This window comes from Osmerus eperlanus, chromosome 17, assembly GCF_963692335.1.
Source record: "Osmerus eperlanus chromosome 17, fOsmEpe2.1, whole genome shotgun sequence".
Classification (NCBI taxonomy): domain Eukaryota; kingdom Metazoa; phylum Chordata; class Actinopteri; order Osmeriformes; family Osmeridae; genus Osmerus; species Osmerus eperlanus.
In genome coordinates this window covers 4,240,955-4,260,959 of record NC_085034.1, presented here as the reverse complement: position 1 = coordinate 4,260,959, position 20,005 = coordinate 4,240,955, and the positions used below count along the sequence as shown (strand labels likewise).

At 44.8% G+C, this 20,005-nt stretch overlaps 3 protein-coding genes across 9 annotated transcripts in view; 2 read left to right on the top strand and 1 right to left on the bottom strand.

The window, feature by feature from the left end:
- LOC134037660 (uncharacterized) overlaps positions 1–13,326 on the bottom strand; it is a 49,660-nt gene extending 36,334 nt beyond the window's left edge. The window contains exons 1-10 of one of the 4 annotated variants that reach the window (XM_062483106.1): positions 13,202–13,326; positions 12,487–12,596; positions 12,301–12,395; positions 12,085–12,191; positions 11,880–11,990; positions 11,514–11,782; positions 10,731–10,798; positions 10,580–10,621; positions 10,348–10,468; positions 9,815–10,182 (exon numbers count right to left, since the gene is read on the bottom strand). In XM_062483106.1, coding sequence (XP_062339090.1) covers positions 9,925–10,182; positions 10,348–10,468; positions 10,580–10,621; positions 10,731–10,798; positions 11,514–11,782; positions 11,880–11,990; positions 12,085–12,191; positions 12,301–12,395; positions 12,487–12,489 — 1,074 coding nt within the window. In that variant the 5' untranslated portion in view covers positions 12,490–12,596; positions 13,202–13,326 and the 3' untranslated portion in view covers positions 9,815–9,924. Of the gene's footprint in view, positions 1–9,814; positions 10,183–10,347; positions 10,469–10,579; positions 10,622–10,730; positions 10,799–11,513; positions 11,783–11,879; positions 11,991–12,084; positions 12,192–12,300; positions 12,396–12,486; positions 12,660–12,823; positions 12,869–13,201 lie in introns of those variants that run through there. The other 3 variants (XM_062483107.1, XM_062483108.1, XM_062483109.1) reach the window with 3 other exon arrangements.
- On the top strand, positions 766–11,175 carry cdhr5-rs (cadherin-related family member 5, related sequence). Of its 3 annotated transcripts, none has more exons than XM_062483070.1 (15): positions 766–1,043; positions 3,797–3,904; positions 4,133–4,341; positions 4,456–4,512; positions 4,621–4,713; positions 4,842–4,928; positions 5,038–5,148; positions 5,356–5,526; positions 5,631–5,721; positions 5,818–5,924; positions 6,077–6,277; positions 6,393–6,524; positions 7,026–7,104; positions 7,775–7,968; positions 10,765–11,175. In XM_062483070.1, the coding sequence occupies exons 2-15, from the start codon at positions 3,838–3,840 to the stop codon at positions 10,801–10,803; spliced, it is 1,638 nt and encodes a 545-aa protein (XP_062339054.1). In that variant the 5' UTR covers positions 766–1,043; positions 3,797–3,837; the 3' UTR covers positions 10,804–11,175. The 3 variants fall into 3 exon arrangements, with proteins under 3 accessions (XP_062339054.1, XP_062339051.1, XP_062339052.1); XM_062483067.1 differs by lacking the exon at positions 10,765–11,175 and adding an exon at positions 8,871–9,733; XM_062483068.1 differs by lacking the exons at positions 766–1,043; positions 10,765–11,175 and adding exons at positions 2,844–3,439; positions 8,871–9,733.
- On the top strand, positions 13,301–19,611 carry irf5 (interferon regulatory factor 5). 2 transcript variants are annotated; one of them, XM_062483094.1, is made up of 10 exons: positions 13,301–13,472; positions 13,626–13,671; positions 14,949–15,155; positions 16,172–16,358; positions 16,542–16,567; positions 16,659–16,686; positions 16,827–17,249; positions 17,677–18,066; positions 18,358–18,476; positions 18,855–19,611. In XM_062483094.1, exons 3-10 carry the CDS (start codon positions 14,982–14,984, stop codon positions 19,041–19,043), a joined length of 1,536 nt encoding a protein of 511 aa, XP_062339078.1. In that variant the 5' UTR covers positions 13,301–13,472; positions 13,626–13,671; positions 14,949–14,981; the 3' UTR covers positions 19,044–19,611. The 2 variants fall into 2 exon arrangements, with proteins under 2 accessions (XP_062339078.1, XP_062339079.1); XM_062483095.1 differs by lacking the exon at positions 13,301–13,472 and having other exon boundaries at positions 13,489–13,671.
- The last annotated feature ends 394 nt before the right edge of the window (positions 19,612–20,005 follow it).

Genomic DNA, 20,005 nt, shown 5'->3' with positions numbered 1-20,005 from the left:
GAGAGAGAGAGAGAGAGAGAGAGAGAGAGAGAGAGAGAGAGAGAGAAAGAGAGATAAAAAGGGGTAGGGGGGGATTATAGAGGGACAGAGACAGGCAGTTTAATCCCTTGTCAGAGGTAATTAAGGAGTTGAACAGAGTGAGTTAGCCCAAGGCTTTAAGAGTGCAGATAGAGAAAGAGATGGAGAATTCACACTGATGAAAAACGTACTCTCCATAATTGTTTGTGTACAGAGAATTCAAAATCTGGAAAACTGAGATTGAATGCGACACAGTGGCAAAACATGTATAACTCGCTAACTAGGCTTATCTGGGTGAATTTTTTTTTTGAAACTCTGGCAGCAAATCTCACTCCTACTGTGATATGTATAGCAGTCTCTGTAACTCGAAAAATGACTTTTGTAGCTATTAGCCCCCTAGGGTGTCTCGATAGCGGTACCCCATAATAAGGGCCTCTCTGTTCCTGCTCAGTGACACAGCATACCTGGGGTGCTCTAATGATCTGTCAAACACATGTATGCCTCCCAGCAGGGGGGGTCACAGTGAGAGTGAAACAGAGGCATGGGAAGGGCTCAGCTCACGCCTGGGCGGGGTTTAGCACATTAGCCAGCGTTTTCTGTTTAACCTCCCTTCCAGGCGGCTTGATGGTTATCCTGTTCTGGAAATGCCCTCTAAGCCCCCAACCCCCCTCCCCCTCACCCCCCCCCCCCCCCCTCTGCTCGTGCTTTGTGCAGGAGCTCTTAATACTCTCCACACACACACACACACACACAAACAAACACACACACAGACACACACGCATGCATCTCCCTCTCTTCCCTGGGCTCTTGCGCTGCTATCCCTTGTTTAGGGAATGCAGCTCTGACACTAGTGTCCGGGGACGAGTAACGCAGAACTGCTGCTCGGTCCGGGAGAGAAACGGCAGCGAGGGAAATAATGTGGCGCACAACGAGGGGCCAGGGAGAGAGCGTGCTGGGGACTCGGTGAGAGTGCTTGGAAACACAGTCCTGATAGAGGAGCAGCACCGCCAGAGCGAGCGAGCACGGTGAGCGGACTGTGTCACGTTGGGGCAGTGTGGTAGGAGTGGCAGTAGTACTAGCAGTTAGTTGTAGTAGTCTGTGGGATTGGGAAGCACTGCTGCCCTATATTTTCACAGTATTTGTGTTGTCGTAAATCTGCTTGGGGTGTTTTGTGCTTAAACAGTGTGGTCTTCAGGAGAGCTGGGCACAGCGAACAAGACTCTGGGACTGAGTCTATAGAGGTGGCTGTCTCAGGGTGCTACCACTGTGATTGACAGGTTCATCAATGAGCTTCGACCGCCACAGTCACCTCACATACAGGTGACAATCCTGACCTCTAGGCCTGGGAAAGTGATTACTTCTCTCTGCTGTGGCAAATTGGCTGGCATCAGGGCCGTAGCCAGAATAATCTTTTTGGGTAGACCTAGAAAAATATGAATAGGCATGTTTTCAGTTTTTTTACTTATTTACTTTGCGATGTGCACCCGGTGCATAATCTTTCGGAGATATTTTCGTTTTTGGGTAGGCCTTAGAACAAATTGGGTAGGCCTGTGCCTACCCAGGCCTCCCTGTGGTTACGCCTCTGGTTGGCATACATCACAATCACCACTGGTTTATGCATTGAGGCTGTCATTGGGATCTGTAAGACCTCATCGGGCAATGAAACAAAAGAAATACTGAGACAAAAACAAACAAAGCCTTATTCTCTGAGGTTGGGAATTCACTGGCATTTCCAGCCACGCAGAGATAATTTTGTGGCTGTGGGGAGACAATGTTTAAGTCCGGGACCGGGACCTCATAGCTTGGTAATTGCTTTGCCCAGTTATCAAGACTGCAGTAATGAGCTTGTTTAATTGTGATGGGCACAGGGCAAAGGAGAGGTCAGATGGCTTTCATTGAAAACTGTGTTGAGCAACAAGACCTATTCAGAACTGTCTTGTTTTCTCTGCGTCACAAAAGTGTTTGCAACAGGAACATTCCGAGACACTGTATTCATTTCCCTTTGACTGAAAACACTGTTGCCTCGTCCCTCTTGATGTTACAGATGGCATAAATCATCAACCCATTTAGAAACTTCATAATACACTGGTGTAAACACCACACACACACACACACACACACACACACACACACACACACACAGAGGGTGTGTTCATACAGTATGTATGAAAGCACATGCTCGGGGCAGGTGTATCTTGAGATACTGAATAGAACAGAGTTATAATCTCCAAGTAAGCTGTCTGTGTGACCCGAGTCCTACTTCCTTTTGCACATCTCATACTAATTAAGGAGGTAATCCTCATTCTAACTGGGAGACCTGGACTCATCGCCTTTACACCTCATTAGCAGTACACATGCAAGTACTAGCTTAGCTTCCTCATGTCTGTGGCAGTGAACTGTGTTCAATCGCTTCTCTACACAGAATGAAAATGTGCCAAGCAGTTAAAACACTCCCTGCTGGTTCGATGTATTATAATACCAGAGTCTTAGGGTCATGAGTCTACACGGGGAAGGAACTTCTAAGTGGTCACATGTTTTGTGAAGGATCAGAGGTTTTCAGGAAACCTCTACACTGCAATGTGTTTGGTACAAAACAAATTGTCATAAAAAAAAGTATATATAGCTGGAATCTATTTTTGCAAGAAATCAGTTTTCTTCAATGGAAATTGAAGAAAACAGTTATTCTTGTCTAACGGGCAACCTTTGAGGTAAAGTTGGCAAGCTTTCAGTTTGTGTTAGAGTCTCCAACAGTGCAACTGTGGTTTTGAGGACACTAATCAATGGAAGTACTTACACTATCAGTACCTTTCATGTAAAACACAAAACATGTGCAGCACAAAGACAGCAGATCAAGTCTCTCCATTTGTGGACACCCTCTGTAGAACAATGGGTTGAATGGAGCTGACCGACTCTTGGAAATAACCACAGGTAAATCAAACCACAGCTAGTTTGCCTGCTCTACATAATAAATACAAAACAACCATGGCTCACAGGAATAGAGTAGGGTGAAGGGGTTATATTATTAATAAAACGGCATGGGTTGTCTCCTTTTGGGTGTGAGACGCCAGTGTGGTGAGTGAAAAAGAGGAACCAGGAGGATTTAAAGGTATTAGATGAGGATCCAAAAAAAGCCCTCAGTCGCTAAGAGCGTGTGGCGTAGGAGGCTGGGGTTAGAGGGGAGCGCATTACCACAGAGCAAGTCGTGTTCCTGGCAGTGATGCCGGTCAAGAACACTACTGGGAGTGACCAAATGCCAACTAAATGGTTTAATGTATTAGAGGGTTTACAAGGCTGGCTGTGCTGAACGTAAACAAAAGGAAACTGATATTATTTTCTATGGGACTGACAGAAGTCTTCTAAAGCGATCTCCTCAAAGACTCTAATGCTGGAGTGTATTACCATTGAAAAGATAGAAAACAAGGTGAATCTCTTCTGAATTTGGTATTTACTGATTTATAGTATCTGCTGTTAATAGTGGGTGTAGATATCTTCTGCACGTAGCTTACACTACAGGCCTAATGAGTGCCACTGTCTTGGCCATATTTTGGGGCGAGTGGCTTATTGTTTTCTGAATCAGGAGTTGTCTTGTTTTTTTTACCTAGTGTTTTCGCTCATTTGCACATACGTTTATATCGTGCCGCAGTGTTTTCAGCAGTGCTTCACAATGGTTTTCTAGTTATAATGTTCTATGTTAAAGCACTACTTTGTCTCTGTGATTATGGCATTTCGTCTGAAAGCTGAGCTGAACGTTGCTGCTGCTGTATTCTCTCGTTCGCAGTTCCAGGCTGAGAGACTGGAAAAGCAGGAGGTCAGAGGAAGATGCTGACCCCATGTAGACTGCTCCTCTGCCAGCTGGCCATCAACATTTCCTACCATGTTGTTTCAGGTGGGGAGCTAATTACTCACACACCCCCACTACCCGCTCCCACGCACTTACTTTGACACTACAGCATGCCTCAACTTTCAAATCCTGCTCATATCGTATAACTTTTAAAAGTCTACCATAGAAGAAGCTGTCTGGCTTACAGTATATTATTGTCTTACTTTGTGATTGATTTAGTTATTGCCTTAGTGAATACAGACTTACTCTATGCGCGTCTGCTCTGATTGACAGCTAGCCTATGCCTTGGTGGGTCAGACATCTTTGCAAAAGTCAGAGAGAACAGCCCCACTGGAGAGTTCATTGCAAACCTCAGCATTGTTGGCGACCCAGGAGCCAATAGCATCCGCTTGTGCCTCACAGGAGATAACGCTGATTGGTTCTTCCTTGAGGGGCGGACCATCAGGCTAAACTCCTCCTTCTCCAGGAACCTGGATCGAGAGGTCGGTCTTCTTTCTCTTCTTGTGTTTAAAACTAAGTTCCATCAAACAGGTCTATGCTAGCACTGTGTGGGGAGTAACACATGAATCTTAACTCTTTAAACCTGTCTTTCATAGGTTCAGGGATCCATTCTGATGGCAGCATTAACTTGCTATGAAAAAGACATTATACAGGTTTGTCTGCTACTTAATACTATCAACTGAATGTGATTCAACACAAGAATACTGTAGGCTTTGTAAAAGCAAATGAACTTCATTGAAGAGTTTGTGTTCTGTCCCCAGAGTCAGTACAGGATCATGGTAGAGATCATGAATGAAAATGACAACAGGCCACGCTTCTTGCAGAGGACTGTACAACCTTTCTTCATCAGTGAGGTAAAGATAATCATTTGTAATGCATTGTAACAATGGACAGAAAATGTATAAAAGGGTGTCTAATATAGAGAATACAGTAGTCTAGTTATCTCATCCAATATACAAAGACGTTTTTCATTATTCCCCAGCTCGCTACCGTAAACTCTGTGGTCTTCACAGTGAAGGCAGTTGATGCTGATGGAGACACACTCACTTATCTCATTGACTACTCATCAGTGCGTATTCATCCAGGATTCACATTTTACAAAAAGGATTTCATAACATTTTCATACAATGTATGTATGTGCAGGCCTGTATGTTTGTCTCTGTATCGTCCTATGTCAGCCTGATGCGAGCTACTTCAGGATAGATCTACCAAACAGTGGAAAAGTATTCCTGGACAAGCCTTTGGACTATGAGACCCAAACCCAACTGCAGCTGGTTATCTACGCTGTGGTAATACCTACTAAACCTACATTGTAGAAATCAACAGGAAGGGGAAAGCACAATATTTCCTCTTCAAACCACATTATGTAATAGGTTTATTTACTCAAATATTTCCTAAGCTCCGGTGTAAAATAGGTCATTGATGTTTATGAAATAATCAGCCGACACGGGGGCCAGCACTGGAGCAGCTTTTGAAAGACATTGTGTCTGTTGCAGGAATCCAACACCAGGGAAAAGTACAACGCCACGGCCAACTTGATCATCAACCTGAAGGACGGGGATGACCAGTACCCCCAGTTCCTCCCCTGCACCCTCATCTCCCAGGCCAGCGGCCCTGATGTCTGCACCAACCCCATCTACACCAGCAACATCACAGAGAAAGACCAGGTGAACTCAGCACGTAGTATGTCATGGTGTTCGTCTAACTCTATCAACTCTATCATCAACAATCAGTGTAGACGCTAACAAACACCAAACTGTTGTCATTTCAGGACAACATACTCAAATTCTCACCTGGTCCGATTCATGCAAAAGATGGTGACAAAAGTCTTGATACCCCTCTGCAATACACTATTCTAGCAGGTGAGGTCTCTACAGTACCTCATCTCAATGTCAATGTGAAACAAATCCAAACACCCGACCTATCCAGTGTGTGTGTTGACCCTCACTGTGCCTCAGGTGACGATGATGGCAGGTTTGCGATCGCCAACCTGACTGGAGAGGTCACGTTAACGAGACGTGTGGAAAACAGACAGCTGACGCCAACCTTCAGAATGCGTCTCATGGTAGGGAGGTGTATGACCGAGAAGATCTTCTCAATCTGGCATCTCGATTCCTGCAGTGATGTCATTGTCAACACCCCCCCCCCCCCCCCCCCCCCTCTGTGAAATCACTATACATAGAGACACATGTTTAACACTTTGTGTCACACCTGCAGGCATCTCAGCTCAATGATCCCAAAAAATACAGCGTGACGACAGCCTTGATCCGAGTGTTGGCAGAGAACCGCTTCCCTCCCGTCTTCAACAAAACCATCTACAAGGGCTTCATCATCGAGAGCTCCAGCCCTGCCACCCTGGTCTCCACCTATGGGAACAGAGTGCTGCTCATCAACGCCATAGACCGGGACTTTAGAGATGTAACACGTTTGTCTCCCTCCCTTTTCAGCCATCTCCTCTTCCCCTCACTCCAATTCTGAAACAATGGGACACATACACTATTCCGAAAGCCTCTGCTTTGCACCCCCCTTGCAGGGGGTGAATCCAAATATACACTACTCCCTCCAACCTCATTCTGCCAGCGATGGGCTGTACCACATGACCCAGGAGGGGGTCCTTATTGCCAGGACAGACCGCCTGCGAGCCTTTGACAGGGATATCCTGGAGGTGAGGTTTTAATCCGACTAGAAACACAAATCTGCTGTCTGGGAATCAGGGTTAACTGAAAAGGTTTGTTTTAATCCGACTAGAAACACAAATCTGCTGTCTGGGAATCAGGGTTAACTGAAAAGGTTTGTGACAATGTGTGATTCTAGTGAGATGGTTGTTAAGAAGATTTGTTGCCTCCACTTTCACAATCGTTGGCCTGTGCCGATTAAAAGTTTCCCAGTAATACTATTTCCTGAAACAAACATAGTGGGATGGGCGTCTCCTAAATCGGAGATTAGAGCAGCAAGCTTTACTGTGTCAATGTCCCTTTCGCTCCTGTGGTGTGAAACGACTCATACATCCAGTCGGGCTGCATCAAAACATAGATGAGATATATATTTTAGTGTCCCCATAGGGAAAATTGTGTGTGTGTCTGTGTGTGGGGGGGAAGGGACATTAAAGTATATCTATAAAAAGCATTCCAACTCAAAAAACCTTAAATAAGCCTATTTCCCACAGGTAGTAGCTACGGATGAAGAATCAGGTGAAGTTGCTAAGGCTTCTGTGGACATCGAGGTATTACAGAGAGGGCAGCCAGGTAAGCAGAGCAGGAAATGGCACTTTACATCAGGCTGCTGAGAACTTATAGCCAATCCAAACACAGACACATTAAGCTGTCCGACATGTCATCGCTACACAAGCACCACCCTAACAGGTGGCGGGTCAACAAAGTTTAATCCCTCTAGATAAAGACAAAAGAGAATAATAATACAACTTACAGCAGTTGTAGTAGTAGTAGTTGTTGTGCTTCTAAGGACAACCAAAGGACACACGAATGCTTTGATTGCTACCGTGGTTTAATCTGCTCGATCCATTGTGAGGGCCTAAATCTGTCTCTATAACTGGATTACCTACATTATCTCCCAGTGCAACCCCCCCCCCCTCTCCACGTAGACATCCTGTCAATCACCCTGCCCCCTATTATGGCATACCAAAAGTTAAACACGAAAGGAGGAATTACTCCTGGAAACTCAACGTCAAGCTGTTCTCTTTGGATCCCCATCTATCTCCTCGAGTCACCACACCAGAACAGCAATATCCACAACACTGTGTCTTGTGTTCAAGCTTCAGAAAACCGCTTTTCAGCAGCGCAGATGAGGGTGTACTGAGAGGATTAGGAGTGAAAGCCAACAGATAGATGGGCGAACTGACTGACTGATTTATCCCCCCGCTCCTCCTCCCCGGCCTCTCCCTCCCTGCCAACACAGTGCCTCGGAGCCCGTTTGGAGAGGAGCGCTTGTTTGCGGACATGGACGCGGGGATGGCTGGAGGAATAGCCGGAGTGATATTGCTGGTGTTAGTGGCAGCCCTGGTTCTGCTGCTCCGATTGGTCAGGAGGAGGAGAGACAGACAGGACCCATCCGACAGGGGCTCTGTAGCCCTGGGGAAGCACCCAAATGTGGTAAGGGATTTACACACACACACACAAATTGACAGCAGACAGTGGGCTTCCTTCATTTTTGTGCGAGCAACACCAAGGGCACACACAACAGGGTAGTAACCTAGGCATAAAGTTAACATGATTTACAGCGCAACATAGTATCCATGTCAAAACTACTTCACTGTCTACCACACATGTACTACCACAAACTAATTAGACTTCACTTTTTTTATAAAAGCCAACACAGTTCAGACAGAGCAGAAGACCTCCACCCCTATTTTATCCTCTCACTCTCCACCATTACCACCTTCACCCTCTCACCCTCTCTCTCCACCATTACCACCTTCACCCTCTCACCCTCACTCTCCACCATTACCACCTTCACCCACACTCTCTCACTACTTCCGCCCATCTCTCTTCCTAATGCTGCTTATGTAGAGCCTGTGCTGGTTCCAGATGGTGAGTCAACAATGTAGCTTTTGTGTCGTTGTTGTTGTCATGACCCTGAGTGATACAGTGTGATGTTTGTACTCGAGCTGCACTTCCATTGCATGGAATGGCCTTGTGGTGTTCAACGACACTGGGTGTTCTGTTTTGCTTGCCCAAGATGGAACTGACAAGCATCTTGAATGTCACCTTTACATGTGGCTGTATAGCCACAACTGTGTTTTTGTTGATGAGTTGAAAAACTGACCAATTAACGTCCTTAAGTGTGTACCGGGGTCAAACGGCTGGAAATTGGTCAGAGACTGTCTCGTGTGTATGGTGAATATCATAGACCCAGTTGTGATGTGCTGCAAGTGTAGATTCAACAATAACGTTCTGATCCTTGAGAACAGATCGACCAATGAGCATCATTGCGACATTCCCTGAAAGCAGACCCCACAGAAGCCCCTAAACGCCCCTCTTTCCGTGATCAACAGGTTAACTCAGCCTGCCCTGTCCCCTTGGTTGATGAGGTGTCGTACCATAACGAAGCGTTCAGCGGGGACCATGAGCCCTGTACGCCAGGACGGTACACCAGGAGAGAGGAGATGGCCGCGCCCCCCCGACGCTCCACCAGCCAGGAGCAAAATAGCTCCAAAGGAGGCTCCAGGCTTCTCGGCAACACCCTGCCCATCCTGGTGATCCCAGAGCCCCTGCCCAGACAGTCCCCAACACCCATCACCTCTAACGGCGGGAGGACACCAGGCAATATCATCACAACAGGGGTGGCAAAGAAAGACGAGAATCTAGAGGAGGAGAGACAGCAAGACAATGGGAAGGAGCTCACTGCCTCAAAGGAGAATGGAGAATTTTCTGCAGGACTAACCAAGGACGAGGCTGTAGCTGTTTTGGAATTAGAAATAAATGATGCTAGAGAGACACAGAGGACAGCGGAGCAGTCCTCGGTGGGGGATCAGAGCGATGCCATGATCACAAACCAAATCACAGAACCCAAAGAAAAAGTGAAAAACAAGCAAGAAATAACTGCTATTGTGGAAAATGAGGCAGAGGACCCAGTTAACTGTGTCTCTGACCATGATGACAATCCCCCCGGGGGCAAACGCCATGAAAGGTCTGGTTCCCACGGTAACATAACCGCCCAGAACATGGAAACGATGGTTTCCCAGAACAAGGACTCAGAGAAACTTCCAATAGACCAGCCATCCAAACCAAACAGCGCACACACCCAACAAGACCCCTCACAAACTATTCAATTCATGGATGATTCAGAATAACTCTGGAGGTTATTTTTAAGCAAAACTGCACTCACAATCCATTTGTAATTAAACCGATTTTGTGACTGAGGAATTTGTCAAAATGTTGTTGTTTTTTATTGTGGGTAAATGATTTGAGCTGTGTAAGCTATGTTTATGTTTGTGAGAAGTAAGAGGAGGGTACTCATTATTCATTAATAAGTAATTTAATTTAACATGGATCTTCTTTGGATTGTGGTTTTTAATTGCCTTTCCAAATGAGCTGGCACTTCATGAATCACACATCCTGTCTGCTGTGGGGCCTCTGAGCTGCAGCGTTGTACACTTCCACAAGTCTGAATGATTGGACGAGCAGAGCAACGTGTAGAATAGCGTATCTGACGATGGCAAGCAGAGGCCTGAGTATGTTCCTGACAGCCACTGATATGTTGATGAGAAGCCTGGCCAGTGGCTGGATGACATGGCTGTACAGTGTACCAAACAAGGGTGCAATCATCTGCTTCCCAAGTACTGTGACTAGTCCCACTATCAACATCTGTTGACAGGTAAAAGACCAGTAAGCTTAAAACAATTTAGCCAAACAGACAACTGTAGCATGTAGCATGCTGTACATCAAAAGACTGAGTCTGAGCATATGAATACCTTTAGGACATGTGTGGGTTAAGGTTAGGGTTTGTTAGTGGGTGGTAGGTGCCTTTACCTCAACAACATACTGCGAGATGAAGCTGACCAATTCTATGATGAGCACAGAGGTGAAGCTTAATGGGAAGCCGATAGCCTGGAAGATTCTACGCCAACAACTGTGCATCATTTGTCTAGACCTAGAGTGATGACCTAAAGGTCATGGCTGGCAGATGTGGTCCTTTGTATAGCCAAATGTAACATGTCAACAGTAACAGGTGCTATGGAGGACTAAGGAAGTAGAAACTCACCTGTGCATAGCATGGTCACACCCATCCCTATCCTCTGTGTTACTGTTTGATGTGTTTTGGGAAAAACGTAGTGGCACAAAATAACGCAACTTAAAAACATCTGTCAATTGGAAGTGTGTGCTGTGTGGTTTGGCTGACATTGGCTGCTTACCTCTCATCTTCACCTTCTCTCTGTCTGTCCTCAGATCCCAGTGGTGCCCTGCCCTCCACTCCAGAATCCTTAAGGACACACACACGTTTCTTACCAGTATGGAGACCTATCATCTACCGTTCATCCACAGCTTAGAGAATAATTCAGTGATCCATAAAATGTAACCAAATCAAAACATTACCATTTGTACCACAGTTTGAAATGTATATAGTTGTATGTACAGTATGTCTGTAGTGTGTGCAGCAGATACATGTTCATAAACAGTTTGTTACTGGTACTCTGCATTACCAAGTATATGCTGTTCCCTTTAGAACATATGTTACCATAAGGATGCTGAATACATGCACTGCCAAAACAATTATTGGTGCTGTTGTTACAACAAATCATGAACAGAAAAAAATATGTTATAGGTCAAAGCATTGTTTGGTGCAATAAAGTTAAATGGGACACAACCTTACTCTGAATAACCTCATTAGTACTTTATAATTAACCCCATTAGTACTTTATTATCACACAGGTGCTCACCAGTCCAATTTACATACTCAGTGGGCTTGTAGGAAAGGCGTCTTATTTACAAACACCAAGACAACCTCCCAAAACTATCTTTCAGCTACACTAAAACAACTGGCAAATAAATTATATTTAGTTACTTAATTTGTTATATTTCATGACCAACTACTGATCTTAACCAAATGGTTGATCTTAACCTTGGTTAATCTTTCTGATAAAATTGCATACTTTTTAATTAACCATGGTGATGTAATGCCATCTAAACATGTGTACCCCCATGCTCAGTAGTTCCTCCTCTTCCAGACTGTACTGCGACCCAGACAGGAGATCCTCGGAGCCTGTTATGGTGTCCAGCTTCAGGAGGAGCTGCTGCAACTTGAGCTTCTTGAGAGAAAGGTCCCTGAAGTGCTGGTTCTTCTGGGCCCTGACATGGGCACTGGCCTGCTCCTTTATCCTCAGTAGGACCTCCTGGCTACTGGGGTCCACGGAGCTGGGTGGATCCGCATCATGTTCTTCTCTGTACACACTGTTGCCAGGGGCCTCTGTGAAATGTACGTGGGTAGTGACTAGTTTTGGGGAAACTGTTCAAGGTGAACTTAAGTGAGGTACAGGACATGCTATTGTAAGGGAATAACTCACCTTGACCAAGGGATGGGAAGTTGTCAATGTTCTCATAGTTTTCATAGAGTTCAGAGTTTATGCTGCGGCTGTCTGACTGAGGGTCACTAACAGGTGTGCTTGGGCCTAAAACTGAGAGAGGAAGAGTTTTCACTGTTAACAAATGCACTGGATTTAAGCCTGTGCACTGGATGTGTTAAAGTATTATAGAAAACATCTCAGTCACCTTCAGGCAGATCAGGGATGAACGTGGTCTCACTGTACTGTGAAGGTAGGACATGAATGCCAGACTCCAGTGCTGGCTCAGAATACTGTGGAACACTGTTGAGGACTCTGATACAGCAACAACACCAGTTTACTTACTTATTAGTGATGGTCCAATAAGCTAGTCATTGTGTTAGTGTCAGAAAACCAAGGGTGAATTTTTTAAAGGTTACATTACCCTAGTGGATTAACATCGATCTGCACAAAAGGAGGTGGTGTATTTACTCCTTCTTTGGTATGTTGAATCTCAGAAGCTGAGTCACTGTTATTGGCCTGTATGGGGACAATACACTGTCTTAACATTGTCTTTTGATGAAATACATTCAAAAAAACACATAGCCTAATAATGGCTTAGCCTACTCACCATGTGCAATTAGGTTAACTCAAGCATTTGGGATTTCAGATAATGACTTTACGTTCGCTTGGACATAACTACTCGCAGGTCATTGTACATATTCCTCCCAAACGTTACGGCTGAAATAACCCAAATTGACGTTAAAGAAACAAATAATAACATGACCACGAAAACAATCAAGAACACAAGCCATTCAATATAGACAATCATTTCAGAATGGTTGATTTGCGTTAAGTGCGGTTTATTTACACAGTAGCCCTATTACCATGGAAATAGAACACGTGAAACAAATTCTACTGAAAATAAGAAGGCTAAGGAATTCGGCTGGAATTATCTTTAAAGTTACCTGGAATCAATTTTGTTTCATAAATGGGATTAGGCCAGGCTTTCCTGTATCTCTGAACCCCTATAACTCCCCCTGGTGGTTACAATATATAATATATTTATTATTTTGAAATACCTATCATAATAGGGTAGGCCTATTATGCATATTATAATTTTTTATTGATGGATGTTAGCCAACTTCCTACTTAAATCATTCACAACCACATTAGACGGTTGACAGGCATGGATGGGTGCAAACATATTTGTGTCGGTTTATAATAGTCTGATAAAATTCCAAGGAATAGCCTATAGGCTATTATTTTAAATAATGCTTGTATTCATATTTTAGCATATGCTTAAAATATAAATAAAATCATTATTTAAGATCAGAAAGATACACGTCCATGCAGTTTTGGCAAAAAAAGTCCTTTAAAGTAGCCTAACCATTAGCTACACAAAGCTACACATTTACCGGCCCAAAGGGTCAATTGGACCAGCACTAACAAACAAAAAAATATCACCATTGATGAGCCTAAGTTTTGTTTAGCCTACTTGTTTCCGTTCGTTGCGCTGCCACCCGGAAGGGTGGTACCTGCACTAGTTCTGCAAACACATTTGTAACGCGTTTGTTTGTAACAATATTTTGCAGCGGCTAGTGGAAAAAGTATAGAGTAAGTTTTCAGTGTTTGCTTTAACTTGTAGGAATGTAACCTTTTTAAACGAGTTATTGAAAGAAAATGGCACCATATAATCCACCCTCACAGCTACACCTGTGGGAACACTGGACGCTTCTTTTTCTGACTAGTTTACCTCTTGTGTCCTAGAACAAGAAACAAATCAACCTCGGTACGATATCGTCCTTCTGGAACGGTGGGTACTACAAATTACTTTAAAGTTGAACTTATAAGTTCAAGGGACCGTATACTGACAACGGTGGCAATATTACATATTTTATAATAGCCTTTATTCATGAAACATGTCTTGTTTACTCCTTTGCTGCTGTTTTGGTTGGGGTCCTTGCTGAGTTTTGCAGAGGTTCATACTCTTTATAATGAATCAAGCTTTTGTCACTTGGCATTTCGTCGTAGAATATCCGCTCACAAATGTCAAATGGAATAGGTTAATGGTCTTCATATGGACGTTTCTGTTTACCCATACATGAGTTCCTCTTCATACACCATAACTTAAAAAACAAAAAGCAAAACCGTGCTTCATTTTGGGAGCAGCTTATTACAGGTACTTACAGAATGTCGGCTCATATTGTGGAGCTCCTGCACTTAAAAATGAAACAACCTTGGTACAGTTTCAGTCCTTGTCAAGCACTACGTATGAACAAGTCTCTCTGGAGTGAAATGTAATGTGTTATTCTGCCTCCGGCATACCCGTCATAGCATACAAGGTCGCAGGTAGTATACATTTCCGTCCCATATGAACTCTGTATTATGAAGGACTAAAGGGTTTGAAGCACCTCAGTTTATGCCACATCTACTGGACTGACCACACTGAAACAATGAATACTTAGTTTTACCCTCATACCTTTCCATTGACCATGCTATTCTCAACCTCTGTGTGTGTGCGAGCGTGCGCGCACATGTGTGTACATATCTGTTTGTGTTATTTAGGGCAGGGAAAAACGTTGTTAATGTCCATGCAGATGCCACTGTTTTGCCTCCGTCTAGGGTCAGTTGAAGCAGTTGTCTGTGTATTTCTCAGTGGTGTAATGCTTCAACAGCAGTTCCCTTGCATTCTTTCCCTGTTCCTATGATCCAGGATCTCATACAGAGGCTCTGCTTTGACTGTGGAATGTGTGTTGTCTAGCCCAGCATGCTTGATATTCTAGATCTCGTATTCTTGAACAAGTATCAATAAACTTTCCTTCATTCATCTTGAGGTTCCATGTCTTGTTTTTCTAGGTTAAGGCCACGCCATGTGTTTTTGTTCTGTATTTGATGAAATCATGGAACCCCTGGTTCCTCTTGTAATCTCAGTTTCAGTTTCCACATTCCCTGTCTTTCTGTATGTCTCAGGTGATACATTTCTAAACAAGGATCCCATAATGCATAGAAATGACACACTACCACCCCCCCACCCCCCTCTTCTCCCACCCTCCATCCCCACTGACCACATATCCCCATCTGCCTCACCAGCCCCAGCTTCCCCGAAGCCAAGGCACCTCCAGGATGAGTGTCCAACCCAGGCGGATCCGTCTGAAGCCGTGGCTGTTAGCCCAGGTGAACAGTGGCAGGTACCCGGGCCTGCAGTGGCTCAGTCAGGACCAGCGGCTCTTCCAGATCCCCTGGAGACATGCCACACGACACATGCCCATGTCAGAGGAGGAGAACACCATCTTTAAGGTTGTCATTTATTATACGTTCTACCTAATATAGGGATTATTTTGTTTTGGGTAAACATCTGTCAAAATAAAATGTCAAATGTAAGGTCAGTCCAGCATTATTATCTCTGAGCAATGCACATTGGTTGTGAATCAGGGGCGTAGCTAGAATAATCTTTTTGGGTAGGCCTAGAAAAAATATGGATGGGCATCTTTTCAGTTTTTTGACTTATTTACTTTGCGATGTGCACCCGGTGCATCATTTTTTGGGGATATTTTCGTTTTTGGGTAGGCCTACCCGTGGCTACGCCTCTGTTTTGAATACATATGCTACACATGAAGATAGTCTGAGCTGCGTAGCAACCGCATGAGGCAAAAAGCTAGTTTTGTCAGCGATTTCTGGCAACTTCCTTGTCTGAAGAGGTGGACATATTTCCTTAGGTTTCTTTAGAGTGAAAAAGCACTGGTTTCATTTCACTGTTTCTGGATCCTGCTCATCTTGGTTTTCCTGATACTGTAGCTGAAACATCCTATTATATTTGAAAGGCAAGTGCGTTTCTGTGGTAACAGCCATTTCCTTCTTCAGTTTCCCAGTTCTCTATTTAGTTGTAACAGATGTGATTCTAACTGCAGAGCAGTAATTCTGGCTTTATAATTATAAGAGAACCATTAGGCAATACTTATATTTAAAGGAAATTAATGTCAGGGGCCATTTACCTCTTTCTAAGCCGTGGTTGTAAGTTAAATAAATGTAATTATCATTTATCAATCATTGAAGAAACCCATTTGTATACATAATCACAAAATTGAATCAGTGTCTATTGTGAAAACCATTCTTCACTTTATTAAAGTAGTTAGATTGCCCTTTACTTGTTTTGATTCAGTTTGACAATTACATTTAACAACCACCCCCCTCCTGCCAAAAACAAATACATTAAAAAAAATCCCTTCCCTTTCACCTCACTTCTCCAAACCCCTATCTGTTCTACTTCCTGTTCACCTCTGTATAACCTCCCCCTGCTTCCCCTTCCTCCCCAGGCCTGGGCTCTGGAAACAGGGAAGTACCAGGAGGGGCTGGATGAGCCTGACCCTGCCAAGTGGAAAGCCAACCTGCGCTGTGCCCTCAACAAAAGCAGAGAGTTCAACCTGAAATACGATGGCACCAAAGAAACCCCCGTCCAGCCATATAAGATCTACGAGGTTTGCGACCAGCCTGGCAACGGAGGTGAGTGTGTGTGTGTGTGTGTGTGTTCTTCAGCGGGCCTACCTGTTAATGTCCCTAACTGATAGTACTGCTTTCATGACATGTTATTTTTGAGACTTTATGGGGACTTAGGAGTTAGTATGAGGTATACATTTTTTGAGTTATCTTGAATATAAATCATGTTCCTTTTTATCTGGATTTCAGATGCTATCGATGATGATGATGAAGAGGTGATGTGATAAATCAAAAGAAATTGCATCTGGGATTAATTTGCATTGGTATTAAAACAATGTCACTTACATATATATTTTGACTTTTCAGATGCCGAATATTAACGACCTTACTATAAGTAAGTGTAAACACCATCCCTGGTAACCAGCACATTAGGGTGCTGTTAGTTGAAATTAGTAATGAAGTCTGTGTTTCGAATAAGTATTTAATATGTTTGATGATGTCACCAAAGTATCAATAACATGCACTCTTTCACAGCATTCCCTGCTCACAGGGACAACTCAGTCCGCTTCAATGAGCCACTCTATGACAGATTTGGTTCTGCCCACCCCATCTCCATGCCCCTTCTTCAGCACCCTAATCCCAACGGAGGCCTTCACATGAAGGCAGAACCGGCTCAGGTTCAGCTGGTAGGGGTGGGCAGTATGGACCATGTGGCCTTTGCCCACCAGGCAGGACTCTCTAACGGGCTGGGCATGGCTGGAGGGAGCATACCACCTCCGACCCTTTCAGACCTGCATCCCATGCCCGCCTCTGGAGCCCCCGTAGCACCAGGGCCGACCCTCATGGACGTCCAGACCGGCCCCATGGACGTCCAGGCCGGCCCCTTGGCAGGGATGCAGAGCCAGGCGGAGGAGCAACCCCAGCCCTGCAAATACGACCTTCTGAACAGCCTGCCTTGTGAGTGTCACACCGCTACCAGGACTGAGATGATGATAAATTATATCCATACAGGTCATTATGTCAGTCCTCATTGGCCCTTATATTCCAAATCTATAAAGCACTGTCATTGGTGTTTAACATTCATTAGATGCACATTAGCGACTAGAATAAGGAATTGGGTGTAGAACAGGTCATACAGTGCATACTTGTTTGTCTATCAGTCACACCCCCCCTCTGGCACTGGCTGCTGTTGTCTGAAGGTGTGGCAGATGGTGTTACAGTTTCTGTGGGTGAAGAAGAAAGCTGATCAGCTGGATTACTGCTGTTGGGATTCTTCAATAGTCTCATGTATCAGTTGCCAATTCACAAAATCAGCGACTCAGTTTGCCACAATGATCATCATCCGTTGGCCCTGTGTCTCTCTTACTCTCGTCTATGTTCCCAGTGACTGATCTAGACTTGAAGTTTCAGTACCGGGGTCGTACTGTGGGCGCCCAGATCGTCAGTAACCCCCAGGGATGCCGGCTGTACTACGGCCACCTGGAGCCCACACCAGAGCAGGTGGAGCTGTTTGGGCCCGTCACCCTCCACCAGGTGCGGTTCCCCTGCTCGGTGGACATCCAGAACCAGAAGCAGCGGTTCTACACAGAGCATCTGCTGGACGTGATGGACCGGGGCCTGATCCTGGAGATCTGGGAGCAGGACATCTACGCTGTGCGTCTGTGCCAGTGCAAGGTGTACTGGTCAGGGCCCGGCGTGCCTGAGCTGGGCCCCCCCAACCCCATGGAGCGGGAACGCAAGATTAAAGTGTTCAGCCTCAACAACTTTCTACAAGGTAAGCGAGACCCTCATTGAACAAATCAGTCCAACTATTAACTTAGTCCTGCTGGTATACAGTGGTTGAACTGAAGGTTATTTTTATGAGACAACAATGTTTGTTTGTCTCCTATTCCAGTAACATGACCATTGTGTGTGAGCCCTGAGTAACTGTAGTGTGTACACAGTTGCATTGCCTTTGCATGACATTCTCTTTGTGGCCAAACAGGCCACCTGTGATGAAAACACTACTAAAGATGATCTTGCATCTTTCTCCTTACACCTAATATCTGCTCACACCAAACTGCAGGGCTCATCCTGTTCCAGAAGGGAGAAGCTCCAAGCCCTCCTCCGTTTGAGATCTGCTTCTGTTTCGGTGAAGACTGGCCCGATAAGAAGCCCAAGGAGAAGAAGCTTATCATCGTCCAGGTGACAACTCGAGTTTAAAGCAGTGTGCAGTTCCTTTTGATTCTTTCATACCTGCCTGTTGAAATAGGAAACATGAAGACACACTCATGATAAGACACACCTCTTCTCATTGTACTGCAGTATCCAAACTCATCTTGAGATAACTCTGATCTGAGAACAGAGATAAGACCAATGGAGACAAAAACACGCTGTCCAATGTGACACGGGCATATCCAGCAGTTTAAATGTTTGTGTTGAACGTGTAACTGAACAGTGCTGTGATGTACTGTGACTGAACAGTGCTGTGATGTACTGTGACTGAACAGTGCTGTGATGTACTGTGACTGAACAGTGCTGTGATGTACTGTAACTGAACAGTGCTGTGATGTACTGTGACAGGTGGTGCCCGTGGTGGCCCGGATGCTGACTGAGATGTTCTCCGGAGAACTCAACTGGTCCACAGACAGCATCCGCCTGCAGATCTCCAACCCCGACGTGAAGGACCAAACAGTGGAGCAGTTCAAGGAGCTGCAGAGGCTCCTCCAGAGCCAGCATGCCCAGGGGCCCTGGGCCAACAACGCAACCTGAGTCGGGGCCATCGACCATGGCCTCAGTAAGAGGCATGTTTTAAGCTGCGTTTTCAGACCTGAGCTTCACGAAGACTGCAGTCAGCATGATGGAATCATACTCTGCCTTTATGAACTCTGAGCCCATCCTCTGATGCCGACGGCCATTAACGTTGGAGAATCGGTACAATGCAAGCTTTAATCCAGACAACCAGCTGTGGAACCAAGTGTGGAACCACCCTGAACTAACCCTCCCACACCTGGCTGGGTCTGTGTCGTGGCTACGGAATTACAACACCACTGGAATTAACAGTAGCTGTTTCGTTTAAGATTTCAGTTAATACCAGACAGTATTTACATTGTAGAAGGTATACCTTCTCTCCCCAATGTGTCATTTACTTTCACAAATGTTGAATACAATTGTTACCACAAACCTGCATCTGTGAAGCTAAATGATATATTTTGTTGCTGGCTTCTGCCCAAAGACGTGTGCCTACAGTGCCAACAATTGGAATCTTTTAAAGCCATACACAATCTCAAAAGTATTGGAATGTTACATTTTTAATAAATACATGATATGCATACATTCAGCAATGAGTGGCAACTGCTTCCCTGATCTACACAAACACATAGCGATGTTTCCTCAAACACAACTACTGCTAGGTTCCAGAAAGGGGTTGACATGCGAGCATGGTTCCCAGAAAAGGTGTGTGTGTCGGGGACGGACGGACTAGTATTTCCCCCCTGTTGGGTATCAGATTCTATTGGCAAATCTACTGGGAATTTCCCTTAACTCTGTGTTGCCAAATTAACATGAACCTGTTTTACTTGAACTAATACACACAGGGTCTCAGCTTGGTGATTCAAACAGACTTGGGAAATGATGTCATCAGAAACTCGAGGAAGGGCTGAGTGGCTTCTATGCTCCACAGCTCTAGACTCTACAGGTGGAGGAGATGAGTGTGGACAGAGATGCTATTCTAG

Bases quoted from the DNA above. Each gene is read 5' to 3' on its own strand.
- irf5 (XM_062483094.1), top strand. From the start codon at position 14,982: ATGAGTGTCCAACCCAGGCGGATCCGTCTGAAGCCGTGGCTGTTAGCC. The intron at 15,156-16,171 runs GTTGTCATTTAT...CTTCCTCCCCAG, and splicing joins AGGAGAACACCATCTTTAAG to GCCTGGGCTCTGGAAACAGG. The intron at 18,477-18,854 runs GTGACAACTCGA...GTACTGTGACAG, and splicing joins AGAAGCTTATCATCGTCCAG to GTGGTGCCCGTGGTGGCCCG.
- cdhr5-rs (XM_062483067.1), top strand. From the start codon at position 3,838: ATGCTGACCCCATGTAGACTGCTCCTCTGCCAGCTGGCCATCAACATT. The intron at 3,905-4,132 runs GTGGGGAGCTAA...TCTGATTGACAG, and splicing joins TTCCTACCATGTTGTTTCAG to CTAGCCTATGCCTTGGTGGG. The intron at 5,149-5,355 runs GTAATACCTACT...TGTCTGTTGCAG, and splicing joins AGCTGGTTATCTACGCTGTG to GAATCCAACACCAGGGAAAA.